Raw genomic sequence first — 25,837 nt, 5'->3', positions numbered from 1 at the left:
AGAAGCAACAAAAGAAGTATTACCAACTTATGGGACCCCGTTCGATGGGGCCCAACGGACCTAAAGAGATTAAATAAAGCAGGACCACACACACTTGCGAAATCAACTGATGATGTGGCATCTTGTACGGACACCCGCAAATTGCACTAACAATGCCACGTGGCAAGCCATACAAAATTCCGCATTTCACATTGATGACATGGAAGCTGTACGAATTTCCGCAAAACGCGCTAGCAGCTTTTGAGGCCAGATGCTTTGGATTTTGAAGCTTTTCTGTTTTTCATAGACCAAGGCCTTAAAATATGTGCACAGGATGGAGTACCAACGTTGTACCTTGTTCAAGCAATATAAAGAAATACCCAAAGGAGCGCCAAGGTTTGGGGCCAGTGCTCTCTCAGGGTGAAACTCCGTCATTCCCCCTCTCGTGTCCTGTAATTTTACTGCCTCCGGTGAGTGGCGGTTGGCTCCGTCAAAATGTGGAGTATTTGTGACTCTTGAATCGGCGCTTCATCATCTATAGACAGATGGGCCATCTTGCAAAGGCCTGTACACGGAGGATGTCACAAATTGCTAATGTATCAAGCCACTAAAGAACGGAGCCAACCTGCAGGTCCCGACCAAGAGACCTAAACCCTAAGAAGAAGTTGAAGAAATAGAAGCAGCATAAGAAGTTTTACCAACTTGCAAAGTCTTGCGGAGTGGCCTATCTTTTAAGAGGAGTTCCCACCAGCTTATGGGACCCCATCAAATGGGGCCCAAGTGACCTAAAGAGATTAAATAAAGCAGGACCAGCATACACTCTCTCCACTCTTGCGTAGAAGATGATGACATGGCAATTGTTCGGACGCCTGTGATTTGCAATGGTAGTGCCATGTGGCAATTGTACAGATTTCCGCGTTTTGCGCTGCTGCATGCTAACATGGCAATTGTACGGATTTATATGATTAGCGCTAGGCTGCTTTTGGGAGGCCTCATGCTTTGGGAACTTGAAGCTTTTCATGTAACTGCTTTTGAGAGCCCAAGGGCCTTTAAATATGTGCCATGGGATCGGTCTCTAGGAAGTCTCCACGTGGGAGTGCAAAGGATAGAGTATCGGCTTGTATTGAGTTGAAGCAATATAAAGAAATACCAAAAGGGGTGCTAGCGTTTGGGGCCAATGCTCTCTCGGGGTGAAACTCCACCACTCCCCATCTCGTGTGTCAAGCATCTCTTTCAGTTCAATTGTTATCATCATGCTTCTATGCACACCTGTAAATGAATCCGTGAATGAACCATGTGTATAGTGCAATATGGCTTTCCTGTGAGAAGGTAACACACAAAGACGGTGACGAAAATACAAGAGATTGTCACGAATAAGAGACTCAAAAAATGCATACTGACTTTTCATGCTATCAACAGATCTTTCCTGAATGGGGACTGCGAAACTTGACTCGAAAGCCAAGATCTGTCCTGCCTAATTGATGTTATCTGCAATTGGCTTAGCTTTACTAGAAACATAACCAATCAAACCACGAAATTGCTCTAAAGATTGGAACCATCTAGCTTGACCGTCGCTCCAAAATACACTAGACATGGGCTAGAGTCCACTTAAGGCTTGATAATCAATATTGACACTAAAATTTTGATTCTTTACTAGACAAAGAATGCTTCTCTGCTTGGAAGAAAGAATGACACAGAGAGGTTCCTTATCATGCATTGAATGGTTCTTTTCTGCACTATTGGACTGTATATTGAGAGATGCAATTGGATTGTGTCTTTTATCCCCTTTCGGAACATGAGTGAGATATTAATGACAAAGAAGGAATCCTTTGCTCACGACCAATATCCGTAAGAGAGGCACCTTCGTTGAAAAGAGTGAGCATGTTTTCTTCCCAATCAACTTGGGGCTTATGCTCACAAAACCGCTTAATGCCAAAAATCATATCACATCCAAAGAGAGGAGAAACAACAAACTGACGACGAAAACCTACATTTTGAACTAAGATTGTTACTTTAGGACACTCATGCGTAAGTGAGGAGTGCATGCCAAGAGAAAATCCAAATATCACAATGGGATCCACTAGAATAGCTTTTAAATGTGCGCTCTTCACTAGAGAATCGCTAATCACTTCATGCATACTGCCAGGATCAAACAATATCACAATGTGTTGACCATTCGCATGACCATAACACTTCATGAGAGATTCGTCTAGATGATCATTAGAAACTTGGGACACATTAGTTTTCTCATTTATCACACCAACAAAAGATGTGGGTTTTGTGGGTTCTTTTGTGGATGTTGTGGGTTCTTTCTTAGAACAATCTCTTTTAATGTGACCTTTAGTGTGACACTTAATACATCGTCCTCCCTTTCCATACTCGGTCCTTTCTTCAAGACTTAACCAACCTACTACTATTCCTTGAGCAGATTTTTCATCAAGTCTCAACTTAGGGGTTTCTTGAGTCTTAGCCTTTCTTGTATTATCACTGTTAGGTGAAGAGTTCCATGCTCTAGGTGTAGTGGAATATTGAGAAGGAGAAGTGTTGTGGTTCTTACCATTGTTCTTACAATTCCGTTGATTCTGTTGATTCTACGAGGTATTCGACTTGTTCTCCATTGGCTTACCTTTGTTGTGCTTTATTTCTTGCTAAAGAGCTATCCTAACGGTTGCATTGTAGTCAGTAGGGTCTTCTGCATCGTCTTCCTTGTATTCATCCAAACCAAAGAGGAAAGCCTCCTTGCGATCCTCATCCGACTTAAGCAATTGCATACCAATCTACACAATACAGGTAGAAAAAGACATAACTGGAGTCCCAATTTGCTTGAGGCTTCTCCAATCCTCTTTCAATCAATTAACGTACTGCGGTGGCATAAAACGAGCCTTGGGGTTGTCTTAGAAGTCGAACCAACTATAAGACAGTGGTTCGCCACCCGCGGCATGCTCAATATGTTCGTCCAGTTGTACCTCTTGTCAAGCTTGATACCAATTAATGGCATCACCCAACAAATACATGGCAACAATCAAAACGCTACTATTACTAAATTTCTTGATAGTAGCAAAATAAGCGTTCAATTGATCCAACCAAGAATAAATCACCAATGCATCTATCCTACCATCATACTTACTAAAAGTCAACTCTTCAATGACTCGAATATTGCAATCATCATCTCTACCTGGTCAACGACTCGCCGGCCTCCTTGGTTAGCTAGCTCTTCGAGGAGAGCACGTGCAAGACCAAGTCTTGCATGCGTTTGTTAGGTGCAGCGGAATGAATGTTTGCGCTTTGCTCAAGATGAGTGCTCCGAACTGTGCTCAAGGTTCCTTTTGTTCTTATGGAAGGTAGAGCCTTCCATTCTTAATGAGAGAATGCTATGATCACAAACAAAGTAAATGGACACTGTGCGTGCAAGTGTATGAGACTAAGAGATAGAGAGAGAAGAGAGATACGACACCAGAGAGGTTGTAAAACCCTCCTCCAAAGGCCCCACTCTCGTCGACGAGAGTGGTCTACTTATGATTGCACAAAATGGTACAATGGGAATGCATGTGACTGATGCAAGTCTAGGCTATGTCGACGACGACGGGGATGACGACACCGACATAAGGGTTGAAATCTGCAATCTAGTATCTGCTGTCCAAAAATGCTATGGGCTGAAATCTGCGGCTAGTCCAAAAACGCTGATTTTGGGGGCTGTTTTTGTAGGTCTTTGTCGCTGAAATTCTGCAGGTTTAGGGCTAAAAATTGAGTTTCTTAAGGGCTGAAAACTGATGGTCCTTCCGGGCTGAATCTGCTACTCCTTAGGGCTGAATATACAGGTGCTTCAATGCTGAAAACTGTCAAAAACGCAAGGTATGGGTCTCCAAAAACGCTAGGTTGTTGAGCTTCTGCTGGCGATGGTTGCTGATGTAAAAAGCTAGGGCAAGGACTTGCTCACGGTGACTACTTGCTGGAGAAAATGCCAATGGGGGATGGTTCTTCTTGCTTGGAGGGGGAAACCGCAAAGGTCTTGCTTGAGAAGTTGCCTGCTAAGCTTGGATCCTGTTGCCTCTTCTGCCATTTAGTGCTAGTCTAGGTTTGCTTATATACAAACTTACTCAATTTGCCCTACCTACTTTCTAACAAAAGTCACTTAAAAATAATAAGTGAAAAATGTCAAAAATAGGTAAAATAGGCTAAATGCACTGGAAAATTCCCCTAAAGGATTTTGATGGATTATGATGGGAACGCTTGTGATCATGCTGTGTGCAACCAGAGGATATGCATCTACACTAAGTGTCTGGGCATGCACGGTCTACGAATAGACTCACAAAAGTGCCAGATCCCTTCTAAATCTAGACTGACCAGACTGACTGAACCCTTGTCGTGACGTAGCTTGTCCACGGACACATAGGGCTGGATGTGTCACGTGACATCCCCTCCTTTTCAAAGTGAGGTACTGGTACCGAACTGTATGGTGTCGAGGGAGATCGCCAATAGCATCAGGAATCCTGGAAGGTACTCTTCGTCGGCCCACTCTGATATATGGGTCGTGCGGTACTTTAAGGTCTGCAATGCTTGCTTCTTTGGGCCGCGCCGAAAGCGACACAAAGTCTTTTGTGGCTCCTTCAATGCTTCAACTTTGTCGAGAGTCATGCTTCTTTCTTCTTCAAGAATCTCCATGGCTGAAAATTCCTGAAACCACTTCCAACACAAAACCATGAACATACCTATTCCATGTAAAGTGAGTGGAAAAAAATCTTGTCTTCCTCAAAGACTGTGCATGCAATGTAGATGAACAAAGAGACAGAGTGCTAAACCGTTCATCATATACACGCAAACAATGAGATCGAATCTTTCTCTTCTAATCTAAAGCAATCAACTGTGGCAATTCACAACAGAAATGCCCATGCTTGGTGCTCATACTTTTATGTGCTCTTTCTACAAATGTGTCATGCCAAGCAAGAGACATGGAATGTGACGTCCTTGAATGCATACTTTGCAGCTTTTCATGAAAAATCCGCATACGTTTGTGCTCATTCATGAGTAAAACGTGCTCAACGTACAATATGTCATGCCTAGGGAAAGGGATCACATAAAGACGCTGAATAAAATACAGTGTCACGTGACACATCCAACCCTATGTGTCCGTGGACAAGCTACAGCATCATCAGGGTTCAGTTCAGTCCAGTCAGTCTAGATTAGAAGTGATCTGGCACTTTTGTGAGTCTATTCGTAGACCGTGCATGCCCAGTCACTTAGCAATAGATGCATATCCTCTGGTTGCACACGCATGATCATCAGTATTCCCTTCAGAATCTATCAGATTCAATCAGGGGAATTTTCCAGTGCATTTAGCCTATTTTCCCTATTTTTGGTATTTTCACTTATTATTTTTAAGTGCCTTTCCAACAAAAGTAGGTAGGGCAATTTTGCTAAGTTAATATATAAGCAAACCCAAGTTACCACTAAATGGCAAAAGAGGCAGCAGGAGCTTCCCGCTCGACAGGCACCTTCTCAGCAGGAATCCCCCAGCACCTCTAGCGTTTTTGGATCCCCATCTTCGCCGAGCATTTCCAAAACTTAGCGTTTCAGCCCTTGCCTTGATCGCCATCATCATCAGTCCCCTAGCGGTTGCAGATCCACCCGATCGCCAACAAGAGCAACAGTTTTGCTAGCGTTTTACCATCTCAGCCTATCAGCGTTTTTGTTCATCAACGCCAGCGTAACGCTCAGCAAGCATCAGCGTTTTTGCTTTTCAGCCTATAGCAGAGCATCACATTCAGCCCCACTTGGTTGCAGAAGTTCCCCCATTTTCAACCCATAAAAACGCAGCCAAAACAGTCATTTTCAGCCATCGAATCAGTCCCGAAATTCAACAGATAGAAGACCACAGAATTCAGCCCTAAAGTCGTCGTCGTCGTCATCGGCATAGTCCCAAGTTGCATCAGTCCATTGCATCCGCATTGTACCACTTTGTGCAATCATAAGTAGACCACTCTCGCCAACGAGAGTGGGGCCTTCGGAGGAGGGTTTTACAATGTCTCTGGTGTCGTATCTCTCTTCTCTCTATCTCTCAGTCTCATACACTTGCACGCACAATGTCCATTCACTTTGTTGTGAACATAGCACTTTCCATTAAGAACGGAAGGCTCTCCCTGCCATAAGAACTAAAAGGAACCTTGAGCACAGTTCGGAGCACTCATCTTGAGCAAAGCGCAAACAATCATTCCACTGCACCTAACATTGGTATCAGAGCTTTGGCAGTGTTCTGTATCACTCAAGGAAAGAACCACAAGAACCACAAGAATTTTTTTGGCTTGTTGAAATCGCACGAACCCAAGTTCGCTTGGGCGTGTCGATTCCTAATCGTGTTTTGTTGAAGAGTGACAAGAATCCCAAGAAAGAAGGGCTTGTCCAACCTCCCCTTGTGTCTCTTTTCACTCATTGAGAGCGGACCGTGCACTTAGTGGCCGGCAATCGACGTGAGGTGGGAAAAAGCAACCTTGGTGTGAGCGCAAGGCCGCCAAGGGGTACGCCCGCAAAAAAGAGTAGAACTCGGGTGAAGAGAAGATCCTTCTCAAACACAGATTGCAAGCGAAAGAAGAACCTCAAGACCCACAAGAAAACCTCAAGAACTTCAAGAACCTCAAGAACCTCAAGACCCTCAAGAACCAAGTTCCTCGTGAACTTAAGAACCAAAGATCCTATTGCATGGTCGTCACCCAAAGCGGAATAGATACTTCGCATACAGGTGATCAGCATGAGAGAGGCGACGAAGGATTCTCCCCACCAGGAGATTTTTCCAACCCTCCCCCTTCGCCATCTACGCCACGAGTTGTTCTAACTCCGATGCAGATGATGGTCAAGTCCATGATGGACATGATGCTGGCACAACAAGATGAACGAAATGAACGAAAAGCAGAAAGGGAGGCTAACCGTGAAGCTCAAAGGGAGCTACGCACTCAAGAATTTATTTCCCAAGTGCTAGCCTCGAAGACCGAACCACACAAAGATCGTGGGAGTTCATCAAGTGGCGCAAGCCACAACGCGGATTCCAACAATCCAGTCACAAAGAAGTTGACTTTCAGTAAGTATGACGGTAAGATGGATGCTACGGTTATTCATTCTTGGTTGCATCAATTTAATGCTTATTTTGCGACAACTAAGAAGACTGGAAATAGCAAAGTTTTGACGCCAACTATGTACTTTGCCGGTGATGCCATCAATTGGTACCACGCATCGCAAGAGGCACAGCTAGCCGCGCACCTAGAGGAAGCCGACGGATTCACGCCCCTTTCCTTTGATTGGGCTGATTTCCAAGACAAGCTCAAGGCGCGGTTTATGCCACATAGTACCTTGCACGATTGAAAGAGGATTGGCGCAATCTCAAGCAACATGGTATGCCGGTCATGTCTTTTTCTAACCGTGTTTTGCAGCTAGGTACTCAATTACGCAAATCGAATGATGAGCGCAAAGAGGCTTTTCTTTTTGGGTTAGACGAATACATCAAGTTTGATGTCGAAGTCTTTGACCCCGTGGATCTCAACAAGGCGGTAGCAATTGCTCTCTCCGAAGAGATGAAGCACAACAAGGGAAAACCTAAGGAGAACAAGACTTCCACAAGCACCTCGCAGACTTCTCAGAACCCTCAGAACGGTAAGAACGGTAAGAATGGTAAGAATGATAACTCTTCTAACCAATCTTCCAACAGTCTCTCATCAAAGAATTCTTCCAATGAATCTAAGGGTAAGGCTAACACAATTGCTAAACCTAAGCTTACTCCAGATGAAAAGGTAGCACAAGGAATTGTAGGAGGATACATCACGTCGGAAAAACAAAGCACTTATTCTAAGGAAGGTCGTTGTTTTCATTGTCACATTAAGGGTCACATAAAAAGAACATGTCCTAAGCTTGAATCGAATGAATCTAAAGAATCCACAAAACCCACTTCCTCTGTAAATGCAGTTAATGATAACACGAGTGTGTCCCAAGTTTCTCATGACCTCCCATTGATGATTCTCTCATTAAATGTTATGGTTGTACGTCGGGGCACCGTTTTGTCATATTGTTTGACCCAGGTAGTATGCATGATGTGATCAGTTTCTCTCTTGTTGAGAGAGCCCACCTCAAAGTTAGTTCGAAATCTACTATCGAGGTCTCTGACTTTCGTCCCGGTATGGACGCTCTCATCACAGAGGAGTGCCTTGATGTGTTGTTTGCAATTCAACAGACTGCCTTCACTAGAAAATTTTTTGTTTCTCCTCTCTCGAGATGTGATATGATTTTGGGCATTCGATGGTTTCGTGATAATGACGCTCTCATGGATTTTATGACTAACACTATAACTCTCAATGCCACAAGTGGTTCTTCTATTGTTATTCATGGAGAGGACATTCTTCATTCTCCATCTCTCATTGCTATTATGCAGGACAAGATTGCAAGGATTCAGGAGAAGGAGACTCTCTCAGTCTCTTCTTCTCCAAAGCATGACACACAAGATTTGCATGATTGTGTGAAGCATAATGATGATTTGATTGACATTGATAAGCATGATGATTTGAATCATGATGATAAGCATGATGATTTGGATGCCAATGACAAGCATGATGATTTGCATGACCAAGATGTGATTTCTCACAAGCATGATGAGTTGCATGAAGATGATGTGATTGTTCACAAGGATGATGTGTTAGTGGATGCTTTTTCTAGCGAAGCTAACCTCGTTGCAGATTCGATCAATCACAAAGAACAGATCTTGGCTTTCGAGTCGAGGTCCAAAGAACCCCCACAAGACGATTCGATCATTCAGGAAGAACCGATCTTGGCTCTCGAGCCTAGGTCCAAAGAACCCTCACAGGAAGTATTATGTGTTCTCATGATTGATACGCACGCATTGTTTGAGTGTTTCATTCGTGATTGTTTCTTGTATTTTAGTCAGCGTCTTTATGTGATCCCTTTTACTAGGCATGACATATTGTACGTAGAGCATGTTTCACTCATGAATGAGCACGAATGTATGCGGATTTTTTATGAAAAGCTGAGAAGTATGCATTCAAGGAAGCCACATTCCATGTCTCTTCCTTGGCTTGACATAGTCCATGAACGAGCACATGAAAGTATGAGCACCAAGCATGCGCATTTCCATTGTGAATTGCCACAGTTGATTGCTCTAGATCATAAGAGAAAGATTCGATCTCATTGTTTGCATGTGTTTGATGAACGGGTTGTCACTCCGTCTCTATGTTCATCTACATTGCATGCACAGTCTTTGAGGAAGAAGAGATTTTTTCCACTCACTTTACATAGAATAGGTATGTTCATGGTTTTGTGTTGGAAATGGTTTCAAGAATTTTCAGCCATGGAGATTCTTGAAGAAGAAAGAAGCATGACTCTCGACGCAGTTGAAGCATTGAACGAGCCAAAGAAGACTTTGTCGCTTTCGGCACGGCCCAAAGAAGCAAGCGTTGCAGACCTTTATGAAGTTCAAGTACCGCACGACCCACACATCAGAGTGGGCCGGCGAAGAGTCCCTTCCAAGATTCCGGATGCTATTGGAGTTCTCCCTCGACGCAATACAATTCGGTACCAGTACCTCACTTTGAAAAGGAGGGGATGTCACGTGACACATGCAACCCTATGTGTCCGTGGACAAGCTACAGCATGATCAGGGTTCAATTCAGTCCAGTCAGTCTAGATTAGAGTGATCTGGCATTTGTAGACCGTGCATGCCCAGTCACTTAGCAATAGATGCATATCCTCTGGTTGCACACAGCATGATTATCAGTATTCCCTTCAGAATCCATCAGATTCAATCAGGGAAATTTTCCAATGCATTTAGCCTATTTTCCCTATTTTTGGTATTTTCACTTATTATTTTTAAGTGACTTTCCAACAAAAGTAGGTAGGGCAATTTTGCTAAGTTAATATATAAGCAAACCCAAGTTACCACTAAATGGCAGAAGAGGCAGCAAGAGCTTCCCGCTCAATAGGCACCTTCTCAGCAGGAACCCCCCAGCACCCCTAGCGTTTTGGATCCCCATCTTCGCTGGGCATTTCCACAACTTGGTGTTTCAGCCCTTGCCTTGATCGCCATCATCATCAGTCCCCTAGCGGTTGTAGATCCACCCAATCGCCAGCAAGAGCATCAGTTTTGCTAGCGTTTTACCATCTCAGCCTATCAGTGTTTTTGTTCATCAAGGCCAACGTTCTACTAACGCTCAGTAAGCATCAGCGTTTTTGGTTTTCAGCCTATGGCAGAGCATCAGATTCAGCCCCACTTGGTTGCAGAAGTTCCCCCATTTTCAACCCATAAAAACGCAGCCAAAACAGTCATTTTCAGCCATCGAATCAGTCCCGAAATTCAGCAGATAGAAGACCACAGAATTCAGCCCTAAAGTCGTCGTCGTCATCACCGTCGTCGTCGTCAACATAGTCCCAGGTTGCATCAGTCCATTGCATCCGCATTGTACCACTTTGTGCAATCATAAGTAGACCACTCTCACCGACGAGAGTGGGGCCTTCGGAGGAGGGTTTTACAACGTCTCTGGTGTCGTATCTCTCTTCTCTCTATCTCTCAGTCTCATACACTTGCACGCACAGTGTCCATTCACTTTGTTGTGAACATAGCACTTTCCATTAAGAACGGAAGACTCTCCCTTCCATAAGAACTAAAAGGAACCTTGAGCTCAGTTTGGAGCACTCATCTTGAGCAAAGCGCAAACAATCATTCCGCTGCACCTAACATACAGGAAACGATCACGAATGAAACACTCGAACAATGCGTGCCTATCAATCATGCGAACACATAATACTTCCCGTGAGGGTTCTTTGGACCTAGGTTCAAGAGCCAAGATCTGTTCTTCTTGAAGGGGTTCTTTGGACCTAGGCTCGAGAGCCAAGATCGATCTTTCGTGATTGATCGAATCTGCAACGAGGTTAGCTTCGCTAGAAAAAGCATCCACTAACTCATCATTCTTGTGAACAATCACGTCATCTTCATGCAAATTATCATGCTTGTGAAAAATCACATCTTGATCATCATGGAAATCATCGTGCTTGTCATTGTCAACCAAATCATCATGCTTATCATTGTCATTCAAGGCATCATGCAAATCATTGTCATTCAATTCATCATGCTTCTCATAATCATGAAAATCCTCTGTGTCATGCTTTGGAGAAGAAGAGACTGAGAGAGTCTCCTTTCCCAAATCTCTTGCATCTGTGCCTGAACGTGAGAAAAGAGTCACCAGAACTCTTTGTTGTGTCTGTCGCTCTGTTCTTGTCTTGCTTTGGCTGCCTTTCTTTCTGCTTCTCTTACTGCATGTCTGCGATCCATTTCTGCTTTTCTTTCTTTGCATTCACGATCAAATTTTGTCATTCTTTCTGCTTGTCTTGCTTCGCGTTCTAACTTCCTTTCCATAAACATCTGGTCCAACTCCTCCATAGGAGTTAGTGCAATCCTTGACGTAGATGGGGAGGGGGGAGGGTCGGAAAAACCTCCTGGTGGGGAAAATTCTTCTTCGCCTCTCTCATGCTCATCACCTCCAAGCAAAGTATCCATTCCGCTTCGACTGATGACCATCCACTGAAGTCGTGGGTTCTTGTGGTCTTGGGTTCTTAAGTTCACGAGGAACTTGGGTTCTTGGGGGTCTTGGTTCTTGGGGTTCTTGCGGGTCTTGAGGTTCTTGAGGTTCTTCTTTCGCTTGCAATCTGTGTTAGAGAAGGATCTTCTCTTCACCCGAGTTCTACTCTTTTCCGCGGGCACACCCCTTGGCGGCCTTGCGCTCACACCAAGGTTGCTTTTTCCCACCTCACGTCGATTGGGCGGCCGCTAAGTGCACGGTCCGCTCTCAATGAGTAAAAAGAGGCACAAGGGGAGGCTGAACCAGCCCTTCTTTCCTGGGATTCCTGTCACTCTTCAAAAACACGATTAAGAATCGACACGCCCAAGTGAACTTGTGTCACAAGACGGGCACCACGTGCCAATAGAAAAGAACTAACTGAACAGACTTTTAGCACTTCAATAACAACAGAACTGAGAGAGAGAGAGAGAGAGAGACGACACGCGACACAGAGTGGCGGAATTCCACCCCCAAGAGTACTGGCCCCAAACCTTGACGCCCCTTTCGGTATTTCTTTATATTGCATCAACAGAGTACAAGCCGGTACTCGAGATTGCACCTTCGTACTAAAGCATGCCAAAGAATGAGCCCTAACCTCATATTTAAAGGCCCTTGGCCTAAAAATCAGTTTACAATAAAAAGCCTTCAAACTTAAAATCTTCTGCTCCAAAAGCAAGCCAAAAAGCTACCAACATAAATCATAGAAATCCGTACAGCTTGCCACGTCATCAGCCAACGCAAAACGCGGAAATTTGTACAAACTGCCACGTCATCACACCAACGCAATTTTCAGAAATTTGTCACGCTGCCCATAGGGTTAGGGTTAGGGTTTTTGCAATTTTTAGAGTTAGGGTTTCCAAAATTAGGGTTTTCAGGTTTTAGGGTTAGGGTTTCCAAAATTAGGGTTTCAGTAGGTAGGGTTTCTGGCAAAAATTAGGGTTTCCATTCTTTAGGCTTTGATACGTCAACAGTTTGTTACAAATTGGGTTCCTGCGACCACAACAAGCAAAAAAAATTCTTGTGATTCATGTGGTTCTTTCCTTGAGTGATACAGAACATTGTCAAAGCTCTGATACCAATGTTAGGTGCTGCGGAATGAATGTTTGCGCTTTGCTCAAGATAAGTGCTCCGAACTGTGCTCAAGGTTCCTTTTGTTCTATGGAATGTAGAGCCTTTCGTTCTTAATGAGAGAACGCTATGATCACAAACAAAGTGAATGGACACTGTGCGTGCAAGTGTATGAGACTGAGAGAGAGAGAGAGAGAGAGAGAGAGAGAAGAGAGATACGACACCAGAGACGTTGTAAAACCCTCCTTCGAAAGCCCCACTCTCGTCGACGAGAGTGGTCTACTTATGATTGCACAAATTGGTACAATGGGAATGCATGTGACTGATGCAAGTCTAGGCTATGTCGACGACGACGACGGGGATGACGACACCGACATAAGGGCTAAAATCTGCAATTTGGTATCTGCTGTCCAAAAACGCTATGGGTTAAAATCTGCGGCTAGTCCAAAAACGCTGATTTTGGGGACTGTTTCTGTAGATCCTTGTCGCTGAAATTCTGCAGGTTTAGGGCTGAAAACTGAGGTTCTTAAGGGCGGAAAACTCATGATCCTTCCGGGCTAAATCTGCTACTCCTTAGGGCTGAATATACAAGTGTTTCAATGCTGAAAACGCCATGCTGAAAACTGTCAAAAACGCTAGGTATGGGTCTCCAAAAACGCTAGGTTGTTGAGCTTTTGCTGGCGATGGTTGCTGATGCAAAACGCTAGGGCAAGGACTTGCTGACGGTGACTACTTGCTGAAGAAAATGCCAATGGGGGATGGTTCTTCTTGCTTGGAGGGGGAAACCGCCAAGGTCTTGCTTGAGAAGTTGCCTGCTGAGCTTGGCTCCTGTTGCCTCTTCTGCCATTTAGTGCTAGTCTAGATTTGCTTATTAACAAACTTACTCAATTTGCCCTACCTACTTTCCAGCAAAAGTCACTTAAAAATAATAAGTGAAAAATGTCAAAAATAGGTAAAATAGGCTAAATGCACTGGAAAATTCTCCTAAAGGATAGATTCTGATGGGAACGCTTGTGATCATGTTGTGTGCAACCAGAGGATATGCATCTACACTAAGTGTCTGAGCATGCACGGTCTACAAATAGACTCACAAAAGTGCTAGATCACTTCTAAATCTAGACTGACCAGACTAATCGAACCCTTGTCGTGATGTAGCTTGTCCACGGACACCTAGGGTTGGATGTGTCACGTGACAGCGTTGGTCTCACAACACATCGTTCTCTAGCTCCATAGCTGCCCTATTTTTTTCAACCACTATACGTTGAGCTTCGTGTTCCCTCTCTAGAGCCATGTGTTCCTTTTTCACAACATTCCGTTGAGCCTCCTTTTTCCTTTTAACTTCGGCCCGCTGAGCTTCCTTTTCTCTTCCGATGCGGCTCACTCAACTTCCTTTTCCCTTTTGACTTCGACTCACTGAGCTTTCCCTTTCGACTGCGGCTCATTGAGCCTACTGTAACAAACTGATGACATGTCAACCTACTGAAGAACGGAGCTACCGGCCGAGGGGCCTAAACCCTAAGAAGAATAAGTAATAGAAGAAGTGTCACAGAGTGATGACGTGGTTGCCCGAGAGCAGAAACCCTAACCCTAATTTTTGCCAAAAACCCTAACTGCTGAAACCCTAATTTTGGAAACCCTAACCCTAAAACTTGCAAACCCTAATTGCTATCAAAAACCCTAACTATTGAAACCCTAACCCTAAAACCTACAAATCCTAATTTTGCTGCCAAAAAACCTAAAACTGTAGAAACCCTAACCCTAAGGACAGATTTCCGCGTTTTGCGCTAGCTGATGACGTGGCAGGTTGTACGGATTTCCGTGATTTACGCCGACAGCTTTTGGCTTTGCTTTTGGACCAAAAGCTTTTGAGTTTTAAAAGCTTTTTTACTGTAACTGCTTTTTAGGCCAAGGGCTTTTAAATATGAGGCTAGGGCTCATTCTCTGGCATGCTTCCTGGAGAAGGTGCAGAGTCTAGAGTACCGGCTTGTACTTTGATGATGCAATATAAAGAAGTACCGAAAGGGGTGCCAACATGTGGGGCCAATACTCTCTGGGGTGGAATTCCGCCACTCAGTGTCGCGTGTCATCTCTCTCTTTCAGTTCAGTTGTTATTGAAGTGCTAAAAGTCTGTTCAATCTGTTCTTTTCTATTGGCACGTGGTGCCTGCCTTGTGACACCTACTTTTGTAGCATCATCTCCATCATCGACTTTACCAAAGCCTCTATGGAATTTGGCGCAATCTGTGGCATAGATGGAAACCGAGGAGGATGTGGAAACGGTCCTCTTCGTGTACGAACTTCTTCTCCAACTTCAAACTCATCGCCTTCACACAAAGTATTCATTCCGCTTCGGGTGATGACCATGCACTAAGCCCTTGGGTTCTTGGGGTACTTGGGTTCTTGAAGTACTTGAGTTCTTAGGGTACTTGGGGTTCTTGGGTATTTGGGGGTTCTGGGGTACTTGGGGGTTCTTGGGTACTTGGTACTACTTGCAATTTGCATTTGAGAAGGCTTTTCTCTTACCCAAGCTCAACTCCTTTTTGCACGTGCACCCCTTGGCGGCCTTGCACTCACACCAAGGTTTCTTTTTCCCACCTCACATCGATTGGCCTGCCGCAAAGGTAAGGTCCGCTCTCAATGAGTGGAAAAGAGGAACGAGGGGAGACTGAACAAGCCCTTCTTTTTTGGGTTACCTGTCACTCCAAAACACAGATTAGAGAGAGCACCACACCCAAGTGTCTTGGGTCACGTGCAATCTCAAACAAGCAAAAAAATTATGTGGTTCTTTATGGCTAAGTGGCCCTTAAAACAAATTGACGAAGACAAGAGTGTGCCCAATGCACGATGAACTAAGGGTGGGAGTGGCTAATAAGTAAGGGGCAGGGCCAAGAAGATTCTTTAAGAAAACAAATCTGAGAGAGGTTCTTTAGGTTCTTTTCTTGAGTGATGATACCGAACACTGCCAAAGAGCTCTGGTAATAATGTGATGTGCAACGGAAGTGATTGATGGTGAGTGCTCAAGATGAGTGCTCAATGCATACTCAAGGTTCCTTTTACTAGATGAGAGTTTCTTTTACTTCATGAGAGATGTCAAAAGACTAGAGAGAGGAGAGAGAATGATACTGAGTGATGGTTTTGTGAGTGATAAGAGAGAGAAGAAGGCTAACACCCCTCTCCAAGGGACCCCCTCTCTATCACTAGAGACATGTTTGCTTTAGATTGACAAATGCTGCTACAATGGTCCTAGATGCTGAGATGCTGATGGGATCTTGCTACTAATGCTTGGATCTGAGAGGTTAAAGGTTGAAACTGAAAATGCTAGTGGTGATTACTTGTATCTAGAGTGGTGAAAATGAGGCATGGCTGAAATGTGCAATCAATACTAATAGTAATGGGCTGAATGCTGATGCAAAAACGTTGGCTGAAATTTGTGATCTCCATGCTGAAACTGCTAATACTAGAGAAACTAATGGTTATGGCGATGATGATGGCAAAACGCCAGAGATGATGGTGGTAGTGTTGGGGAAAATGCAAAGGAGTGCTTGTGCTACAAGTACTTGGAATGCTTGGAGTGGTGACCCCAAGGTATATAGGGATTTTAAATAGGACCATGCAAGCTGATTTGACATCCCACGACTTGCAAATATAGATAAGATTCACTTATTAGTAAGTTAAAAACCTATTGATAAAAGGTGCTTCGTATGCAGTAAACTACTTAGGCTTACTAATTATTTGTATGGGAACACTCCCCAATGCCTACATCTAGCAGACAATGACTATGCTCATGTGCAATCAAAGGGAATGCAACTAAGCTAAGTGTCTGGACATGCAAGTCCTACGTATAGGCTCACATTTAGCACACAATGGCTATGCTCATGTGCAATCACAGGGTCTGCAACTAAGCTAAGTGCCTGGACATGCAAGTCCTGCGCATAGGCTCACAAAGGTGCCATAACACATCCTAGGCTGTCCTAAATCCTAGAAGTAGGAATTAGCTTCTCCACATGCACATAGGGTTAGATGTTCACGTGAGAGAAGCTACTATCCAAGTCAACGGGAAAGGAGTCTCCCAAAAAAAGAAGAAGAGTAAGAAGCAGAAGAAAAAAACTGACAGAAGAGCAACCTGCTGAGTACTTCAAAGACTGCAAATGTTATGGCTGTGCAGATTTGGAATGATGTAGCGGTGGACAAGGGGTAGAGCAACAACCAACATGTCCCAAGGCACAAGGAAAAGGACAGAAGGGTAAGCTAGGTCCACCGATGATTTGATCAAGGATAGGAACTTTCCACTATCGATGCAAAGTGAATAAGGCAGGAGGTCTCCGCAAATTCTCCTCAATTTTGAGAGGTACCTTTAGGCTTTTAGATTTTTACCAGTGTCTATTCCTTAAGTTCACATCAAATCAACGAGTCGAATTTGATGCCATGAGTGTTGCACAAGAGGGCAGCCACTCCACTTCTTGTCACAGATTGCCAAGATTGCATAAAGTCACTGATGTCTTCATGAGATTTCACGAATACTGGCGATCTCACGTATTCTACGTAATGACTTTATGAAAGATGTACAATAAATTGAAAATTTCCTACATTGAACATGTGTGTATTGTTAGAGTATGTGTTGGAAAGATGAAATGCCTGCAGCATTTTGTCTTATGAATGATGTGATGAATTTAGTGCAAATCAATGATATCTAGATGTGATGGCTAAGTGAGTCAAGATTGTGATTCTAGTGCATCGAGATTTCTATCTCGATGAGATGACTTGATAATGATGTAACTTGTTAGTGCATCAAGATTTCCGGAAGGATGAGATAGCTCCACAGAGATCTAGGTGCATCAAGAGTTACGGACTGGATGAGATGACTACATTGAATGTTTACACTTTGCTTTCAGTGTGAAGTGTTGGATTGGTGAGATGCATGCCCTATGAATGTAATATCTTGACTAGGACAGTCATTGGCATGTTAGCTTGAAATGTGAGAAAAGATATGAATTTGGTAGTGACAGGATTTAGTGGATCAAGACATCCATAACAAGATCAGCACGTCTGGATGTGAATGCTAAATATGTTACAATGATCATGATTTGTATATAGGACCTTCGATGGAAATGTGATTGATCAATGTCTGATGTCTTTGTGCAAGTGTTGGATGTGTGCAATCTGGTGCATGGGTACAAAGTCAATGTCCACTGTCTACTGAGCTAGTTTTTGTCCTTTCTCTATTTTGTAGGCATAATCGAGGGCGATTGCAAGAGGGGGTTATGTCACAAGTAGTGACATGGCATACAAAGTAGGCAAGGGTTAGGGTTTTTTTTTTAACCTAACCCTGACAAACTTTGAGATCATGGCCAAGGGGCCTAAAACCTAAAGCTTAAAACAAAGCGCACGTGGCTGACTGGGAAGAAAAGCAAGAATCGCAAATCCGTTGCTGACGTGGCCCTTGTATGGCAAGCCCGAAAATCACGGAATCCTATTGACGTGGCATGGAGATCCGTAGTTTTCAAAGCAAGTGCATTTAGATGATATGCTTTTGGGACTTTGCTTTTAGAGTCCCTTGTATTGTTTACAAGAGTCCGTTGGGCTACTCTCTACAGAGCATCTAGACGCAAAATCGCAAAGAGTTGGACCCTCGAGAGTTGTACCTTGGTGATTGACAATAAAGAAGAAATATCGAAAGGGACACCAGACTTTGGGGCAAGTGCATCTTGAAGCAGAAATCTGTCGCTTCGTCTCTCTCTCTCTCTCTCTCTCTCTCTCTCTCTCTCTCTCTCTCTCTCTCTCTCTCTCTCTCTCTCAGAGATGATTCGGGCTAAGGCCTCAATGCCACATGAGATTCCGAGCTAGCTGCCCCCCTCTCGTGGTAGAGGCCCTTATTAAATCAATATCCTTCGTGCATAATTTATGGGACCTCCCCAGAGACAGATATGCTCTATCCCTTGAGTCATCCCGACAACTAGCACTACAGGGAGACACAACATGTTGGTATGGAAAGATGACATCATGGTTTCAATCACATGGCTCCGTGCATGTCCAGGCACTTAGAGTAGTTGGATATCCTCTGGTTGCACACAGCATGATCATCAGATTACAATCAGTACCCATCAAGAGCATTTTACAGTGCACAGAATCCATTTTTCCTATTTTAGCCATTTTTCACTTAATATTAATAAGTGACTTTGTTGGGAAACTCGGTGGGGCAACTTTGGCAAGTAAGCTAGCGCTAGCACTTTCTGGCAAAAGAGGCAACAGGGAACCAAGTTCTGGCAATGCACCTTCTCACCAAGACCGGCAGGAGGACTTAGCGTTTTTCAGCCATCAAGACTACATCACCGTTTTCAGCAATTGCAGATTGTTTTACAATTTGCAAATCAGCCTGGCGTTAGAAGTTTCCAGCAGACCATCTAGCATTTCCAGTTTGCTGCACCACCTAGCGTTTTGCAAATTCTTGGGGACGGTTCAGCCTATAGCATCAGCGTTTTACATTTTCAACACTTGGACTCCGCTCTAGCAGCCCCAAACCTCGCAGATCTCACCTTTCCGCAACAGATCCTCGCCGCACGATCAGATCAGCCAACGTTTGCAGATTCAGCCCGCTATTCGCAGATTTCAACACCTACGTTTTCAACGCATCGTCGTCATCATCACCGTTGTCATTGACATAGAGTCAAAATTCAGCAGATACAAGATTTGCAGATTTCAACCCCTAGCGTTTTCAGTTTTCAACCCGTCTCGTCGTCGTCATCATCGTCGGCAAGTCCATTGCATCTAGACCATTGTACCAAATTTGTGCAATCAATAGCATAGACCTCTCTCACCATAGAGAGTGGGGCCCTTGGAGAAGGGTTTGACAACATTCTGGTGTCGTATTCTTCTCTCTCTATTTCTCAGTCTCAACACCTTCATTCACATGTCCTTTCACTTTGTTTGTGATCATTTGCACTCTCTCACTAAAGGAACGGAAGGCTCTCCCTTCCGTAAGTAAAAAAAACCCTTGAGCACAGTTCGAAGCACTCATCTTGAGCAAAGTTCAACATTCACTTCCGTTGTACCTTACATAAAGACGGTGACAAAAATACAAGAAATTGTCACGAATGAGAAACTCGAACAATGCATGCTGACTACTCATGCAAACACACAATACTTCCTGAGTGAGTTCTTTAGACCTCGACTCGAAAGCCACGATTAGTCCAGCGTGGCTGATCGTATCTGCAATGAGGTTAGCTGCACAAGAAGCATCATCGTGCAAACCATCATCCTTGCGAACAATCACATCTCTATCGTGCAAAAAATGTGTCGTGCTTCGGAGAAAAAAGGACTGAGAGAGTCTCCTTCTCATGTTTCTTTTTAAGCGTCACCTGCACATGAGAAATGAGAGGGAAAGAATGAAGACCCTCCCACGACGAATGATAAGGAAGAATCACTTTTGACATTTAGAGTGAGTGTATTGTCTGCCCAATCAATGAGAGGGTTATGTTCACGAAACCATCGAATGTCCAAAATCATATCACATTCTGAGAGAGGAAACGCAACAAATCTTCTACGGAAGGAAGCTTGTTGAATAGTGAATAACAACACATCACGGTACTCTCGTGTAATGAGCGAATCCATACCGGGAGCGAAGCCCGACACCTCAAGAGGAGTTGTTTGGCTAACCTCCAAGCGGGCTCTTTCTACAAGAGAGTCACCGATCACATCATGCATACTGCCTGAATCAAACAAGATCACCATGTGTTGACCATTCACATGACCATACCACTTCATGAGAGACTCATCAGCTATATGAGCATTAGAAACTTATAACACACTAGTGTTCTCATTTATGGCATTAACAAAGGACATGGGTTCTATGGGTTCTTTAGGTTCGTTGGATGCTTTCTTAGGACAATCTCTTTTTATATGACCTTTAGTATGATATTCAAAACATCTTTTGTCTCTTGCATATTTGGCTCGTTCTTCAAGAGTTAACCATCCTCCTAAAATTCCTTGAGCAGATTTTTCATCGAGCGTCAACTTAGGGTTTTCTTTACTTTTAGCTTTTCCTTTTTTCTTAGGTTCATTGTGAGAATTTTGTGCCTGAGAAATAGAAGAAGATTGATTAGGAGAATTACTGTTGTTCTTACCTTTCTTATCATTCTCCGGGTTCTGAGAATTATAAGTGGTACTGTGAGAAGACTTGTTCTCCTTAGGCTTACCTTTGTTGTGCTTCATCTCTTGCGCGAGAGCAATCGCTACCGCCTTGTTGAGATCTATTGGGTCGAGGACTTTGACATCGAACTTGATATCCACGTCCAATCCGAAAAGGAATGCCTCTTTGTGCTCCTCATCCAATTTTTATAATAGGGTGCCGAGCTACAAAACACGATTAGAAAGACATAACTGGCATAATATTTTTCTTGAGATTGCGTCAATCTTCTTTCAACCGCACTAGGTACTCAAGTGGCATGAACCGCGCCTTGAGCTTGTCTTGGAAGTCGGCCCAATTGAAAGAAAGAGACACGCCGTCCTCGGCTTCCTCTAGGTGCGTAGCCAATTGTGCCTCTTGCCACGCTTGATACCAATTAATGGCATCACCAACAAGATACATGACTACCGTCAAAACTTTGTTATTCCCTGTTTTCTTAGTTGTCGCAAAGTAAGCATTAAATTGATGCAACCAAGAATGTATAACATTAGCATCCATCTTACCGTCCTACTTACTGAATGTCAACTTCTCAGTGACTAGGTTGTTGGAATCTGCATCTCTAATTTTACTACCTGATGAATCACCCACGTCCTTGAGTGGCTCCGATTTCGAGGTGAGTAATTGTAGGACCAACTCTTGCATGTGTTGGTCTCTCTGCGACTCACGCTCTAATTCCATAGCTTCGCTTCTCTTCGGCCGCTATGCGTAGAGCTTCGCACGCTTGCTCGCGCTCAAGCTTCATAGTTGCCCTTCGTTCTTCGGCCGCTAAGCGCGCTTACTCACGCTCACATTCCATGGCTTCCTTTCTCTTCAACCGCCAAGCGTGCTTGCTCATGCTCACGCTCCAAGGCTGCCTTTCTTTCTTCGGCCGCCAAGCGCGCTTGCTCATGCTTGCGCTCCAAAGCTACCTTTCTTTCTTCGCGGTCGCGATCCATGGCGGTGCGTTGCACCACTTGTTGTAGCATCATGTCTATCATCGACTTAACCAAAGCCTCCATAGGATTTGGTACAAGAGACTAACCTCACAAGGCCCAGCACAACCACAAGGAAACCCTCTCTCCCTAGATCTAGACAAGAAAACCATGAGATGACCCTCAAACTCTAACAACTCTGGTCAGTAACGTAAACCTAGCATTGTCTGAAAAACTAAGAGCCTACATTGTAGGGATCTCATTGCTGCTTCTCACCCAAATCCCTCAGAAACACCACCAAGTTCATCCAAAGCGATAGGTTGGAAGCAAAAACTTGTGCAAGAGGGGGGGCATGGGAGTGTGGTTGTTTGTGGGAGGCAATTTGTGTGACACATGTGAATGTGTATGTTTTCTTTTCTTTTGTTGGGTTTGGTTGGGGTATTTTTTGGGAGGAAAGGCCACAAGGAAAGGGGGGGGGAGGGGGGGGGGGGGTCAAAGTTGACGATGCAAAAGCATAGAGACCAAGGAGAGTGAGCACGAGAGAGAGAGAGAGAGAGAGAGTCTCTTGAATCAATCAACCTTGGCAACAAATTAATCATTGTGTGTAATACAATGGAGGCAAGGGATTGCACATATACCAACCTCAGTAAATTGCCCTACCCAAACTTTGACAAATAAGTAAAAGCCAAAATAAATAATGAGATCACATTGGACACTTCACTTGAGATGCCAAAACTCTAACACCCTCTCTGCAGCTCATAGTGGACATAAATAGTGAGACCAAGTCGATGAAGAAGCTACCATGGACACCCCTTGCTGGATACACCTCGGATTTGCTACCCTCAACTTTGTACCTTAGAAGAATGCCATCTTGAGCATCGGTTGCCTTTTTAGAAAATTGAACTGTAGACCACACTACGCCCAAGAATCCCCATTCGTGAACTGTGAACACATCACGTCCAAAAAATAGTACTCCAAGATAATGAACTATGTCACATCCTGTATGATCCGACCAACAACAATGGATTGGTGCACTCCTCCATAGTGTTTTGGATATGTATGATTGGTTTCGTGCCAAATGCATGTGCATTGAACTCCGACCCACACGTTCAAACACCGATAACTAGAACTCCAACACAAGGGTCCAAATTAATTATACGGAGCATTGTTTGCCCGTCTCTGCCACTCACAAGCCTCTCTCTGCTCATGACCAGAAATATGACGTCATGGCCGATCTCCTCTATCAAATCTTTATTACCATTATCTCTGTCCAGCTTTCCTTTACCTTTGTCTTCCCTGCGAGTTCCTGCTTTTGCCTTTGGCTTCAAACTCCCAAGCCAAACAAAGCATCATGTCACATTTATAACAATTGTTGTCGGACCTCATGGGTACGGAGGAAGTTAACTAAGTACTGGTATGGCAGTCCTTGTCAAGCTTGCCTTTGCCTTTGTCCTCTAGCGAACTCAACCACTTGCTTTTGGCTTCACAATCTCGAGCCAAACAAAACAACCGTTTCCTTGAGAATTGCGGTTGAGCATAGGCCGCTAATTGGGCGTTGTTTGATCCGCCTTCCATGGCCGATGGTTGGTGTTGGTCATCACCGTCATCGGCACTCGAGCAAGGGAGATTTCATGGCAATCTTCCAAATGCCATAGTTGTTGCCATCTAACAGCTTCGCCATTAAATCGAGGAAAAAGTGAGAAGCTTCTTGGCAAGCAGACCTTTGCAAGTTGGGGTGGTGATCAACCAAACCGCAAAGCCTTTTAAAAGGAGGTTCATGCACTTAAATACACTTAAGTACCTCAAATAACAGCTTAGCAATTATTTGGGTGAGCAGAATATCATTATCAATTGCAGCACAATTGAAAACGAGCTTGAAATCAACTAGGCATCCCAAAGTCAACCAAACCAAAAAGTTCTGCTAATTGAGCTTTAGGTTGTCACCAGTTCATGCTCGAGTCTCAAAAATCCAAGCAATAAAAATTGGGGCTCATTTCACTCTTCCAAAGACCGCAAGCATGCAGTCCAAAAGGCTATTGTAGACATGCTGTATTGGCACCATCCAACCTTGCAGAATAGAGTCCCATATGAAGCCATGGATCTCTTAAACACCCCCAAAGTTGTTGCTTAGATGACAGATCAGCAAGAGGACCTGAGCTTGGAAAGCTCTCTCACTAAGAGATACAGAATTACCACATGCAATTGCAAGATTATAAGACGCAAGCAGCTTAGGAGCATTCACTCACATTGCCTACCAAAAGATTCAAGGGTCAAACACAAACCCCCTCCCCCCCCCCCCCCCAAAAAAAACCCATGGGCACCTCCTGTTGGTCCCTTTAAATCAAAAATGAGCAACGACATAAACAGAATGACTTGTGATTTCTGTTTCTTTGGTCCTACGGAGATGGCACTCAGAACTCGATATATGCCGCATAAGGTACTGTTCACTTTCTTTGCAGCTTTGAATTAATATTACATATCGTACAACATCCAGTTTCTCTTACGAATTACTCTAAAAAACAGAGAGGCACACTCCAGACGTGCACATCAAAAATGTTCAGCTGTCTCTGAAGTCAGTACACCATTGAGAATGAAAAAGCTTACCTTGATGTCGTGATCTGCGCCACCGGTTGCTAACAAGCCAGAGAGACTATGAAAATCAAGTGTAAGCACAGGGTCGGAGCCATGCCATGTTATCTGCAAGGTACCACCCTTCATTGGGAGGGAATGTGTGTGTGTGTGTGTGTGTGTGTGTGTGTGTGAGGCTATTTTTCTGTGTTTCTGTGCGACTTATTTGCGCGCGCTTGTGTGTGTGAGCATGTATGCCATTTGGGGGGGGGGGGGGGGGGGGGGGGAGGGGCACTCTGTGTCTGTGTCGACTTGTGGAGGAGAGAAAGGTGTGGAGGGAGAGACGATGGCGGGAAACTTTTTAGTTGTGAATGTCCCAAGTTCGAAGCTCGATATCCCCTGAAGTGTAAGAGGGAACACACTTTTTGGCCTGCCCAAAAGGGGTGATCCCTTTTTTGTTAATGAACTAGAGTGCTTCGTTAGCCGCAGAGTCCGAGGGTAAGAGAAAACAAGAACCTTTAGAAGACAAAAACTTGGGGGGGGGGAGAGAGAGAGAGAGAGAGAGAGAGAGAGAGAGAGAGAGAGAGAACCTGCGAACTGCTTGCTTATTTCATGACTCACGACATCTATTTCATGCTATTACAAATGCCATGATCAGAGAGAGAGTGAGAGAGAGAGAGAGAACCTACGAACTGCTTGCTTATTTCATGACTCACGACTTCTATTTCATGCTATTACAAATGCCATGATCACAGAGAGAGAGAGAGAACCTACGAACTGCTTGCTTATTTCATGACTCACGACATCTATTTCATGCTATTACACATGCCATGATCAGAGAGAGAGAGAGAGAACCTGCGAACTGCTTGCTTATTTCATGACTCACGACATCTAAATCTTTCTCGAGCAAAATATTGGAAACTATATATGCCATTTCAATACTTCTCAAGTGAAAAATTTTATGAAAGGATGAGAGAGAGAGAGAGAGAGAGAGAGGCTACCGATTGTCGTGGTTCAAAGGTGTACCTCGAAAGAATGAGATACCCGATCGTAGTGCTTCAGAGGGGTACCATGCAGAAAACCACGAGGAGGTTTAGAGCTTTGTCAAGCTCAATGTTCGTAATCATACAAGATGTCAATGTTATTAGCTGTTTGTTGTTTCATTTTTATGTTTCTAAAAAAAAAAACATGGAAGTTTCCTTGCACAGGGGATTTTGCATAGTTCTCCCCAATTTTTATAATATGAGGGAACGTGCCATTCCCACGACAACGTGCAATTCTCAGTGTGTTCATTAATTGCGTTCGCAGTGTTAAAAATGTCAAAAATCACAGAATAATAATGCTTACTCACCGCGCGATTGAATGTCTATCGTCGATGCACCTTGCATCAACGATGATGGGCATCTCCTGCTCTTAACCCGCTGCAAGAGACGACAATGGAGGATGAAGGAGATAGGCTTGTGACTATTTGGGTGGAGGAACTTTAGGAAGAAGCGAGAATTTTTATATTTCAGCTTCTGTCAATTC

The 25,837-nt window shown here is 44.0% G+C and overlaps 1 protein-coding gene across 1 annotated transcript in view; it reads right to left on the bottom strand.

Moving 5' to 3' along the window:
• FAS2 (Transducin/WD40 repeat-like superfamily protein) overlaps nt 1-24,586 on the bottom strand; it is a 100,412-nt gene extending 75,826 nt beyond the window's left edge. Inside the window, exon 1 of the mRNA XM_086516039.1 lies at nt 24,347-24,586. Coding sequence (XP_086372165.1) covers nt 24,347-24,460 — 114 coding nt within the window. The 5' untranslated portion in view covers nt 24,461-24,586. The remainder of the gene's footprint in view (nt 1-24,346) is intronic.
• Between the last annotated feature and the right edge of the window lie 1,251 nt (nt 24,587-25,837).

Source organism: Adiantum capillus-veneris, chromosome 7 (genome assembly GCF_014529385.1).
Source record: "Adiantum capillus-veneris isolate H3 chromosome 7, ASM1452938v2, whole genome shotgun sequence".
NCBI classification, from domain to species: domain Eukaryota; kingdom Viridiplantae; phylum Streptophyta; class Polypodiopsida; order Polypodiales; family Pteridaceae; genus Adiantum; species Adiantum capillus-veneris.
Note: the sequence above shows the minus strand (reverse complement) of the source record. Positions and strands in the feature narration are given on the sequence as shown.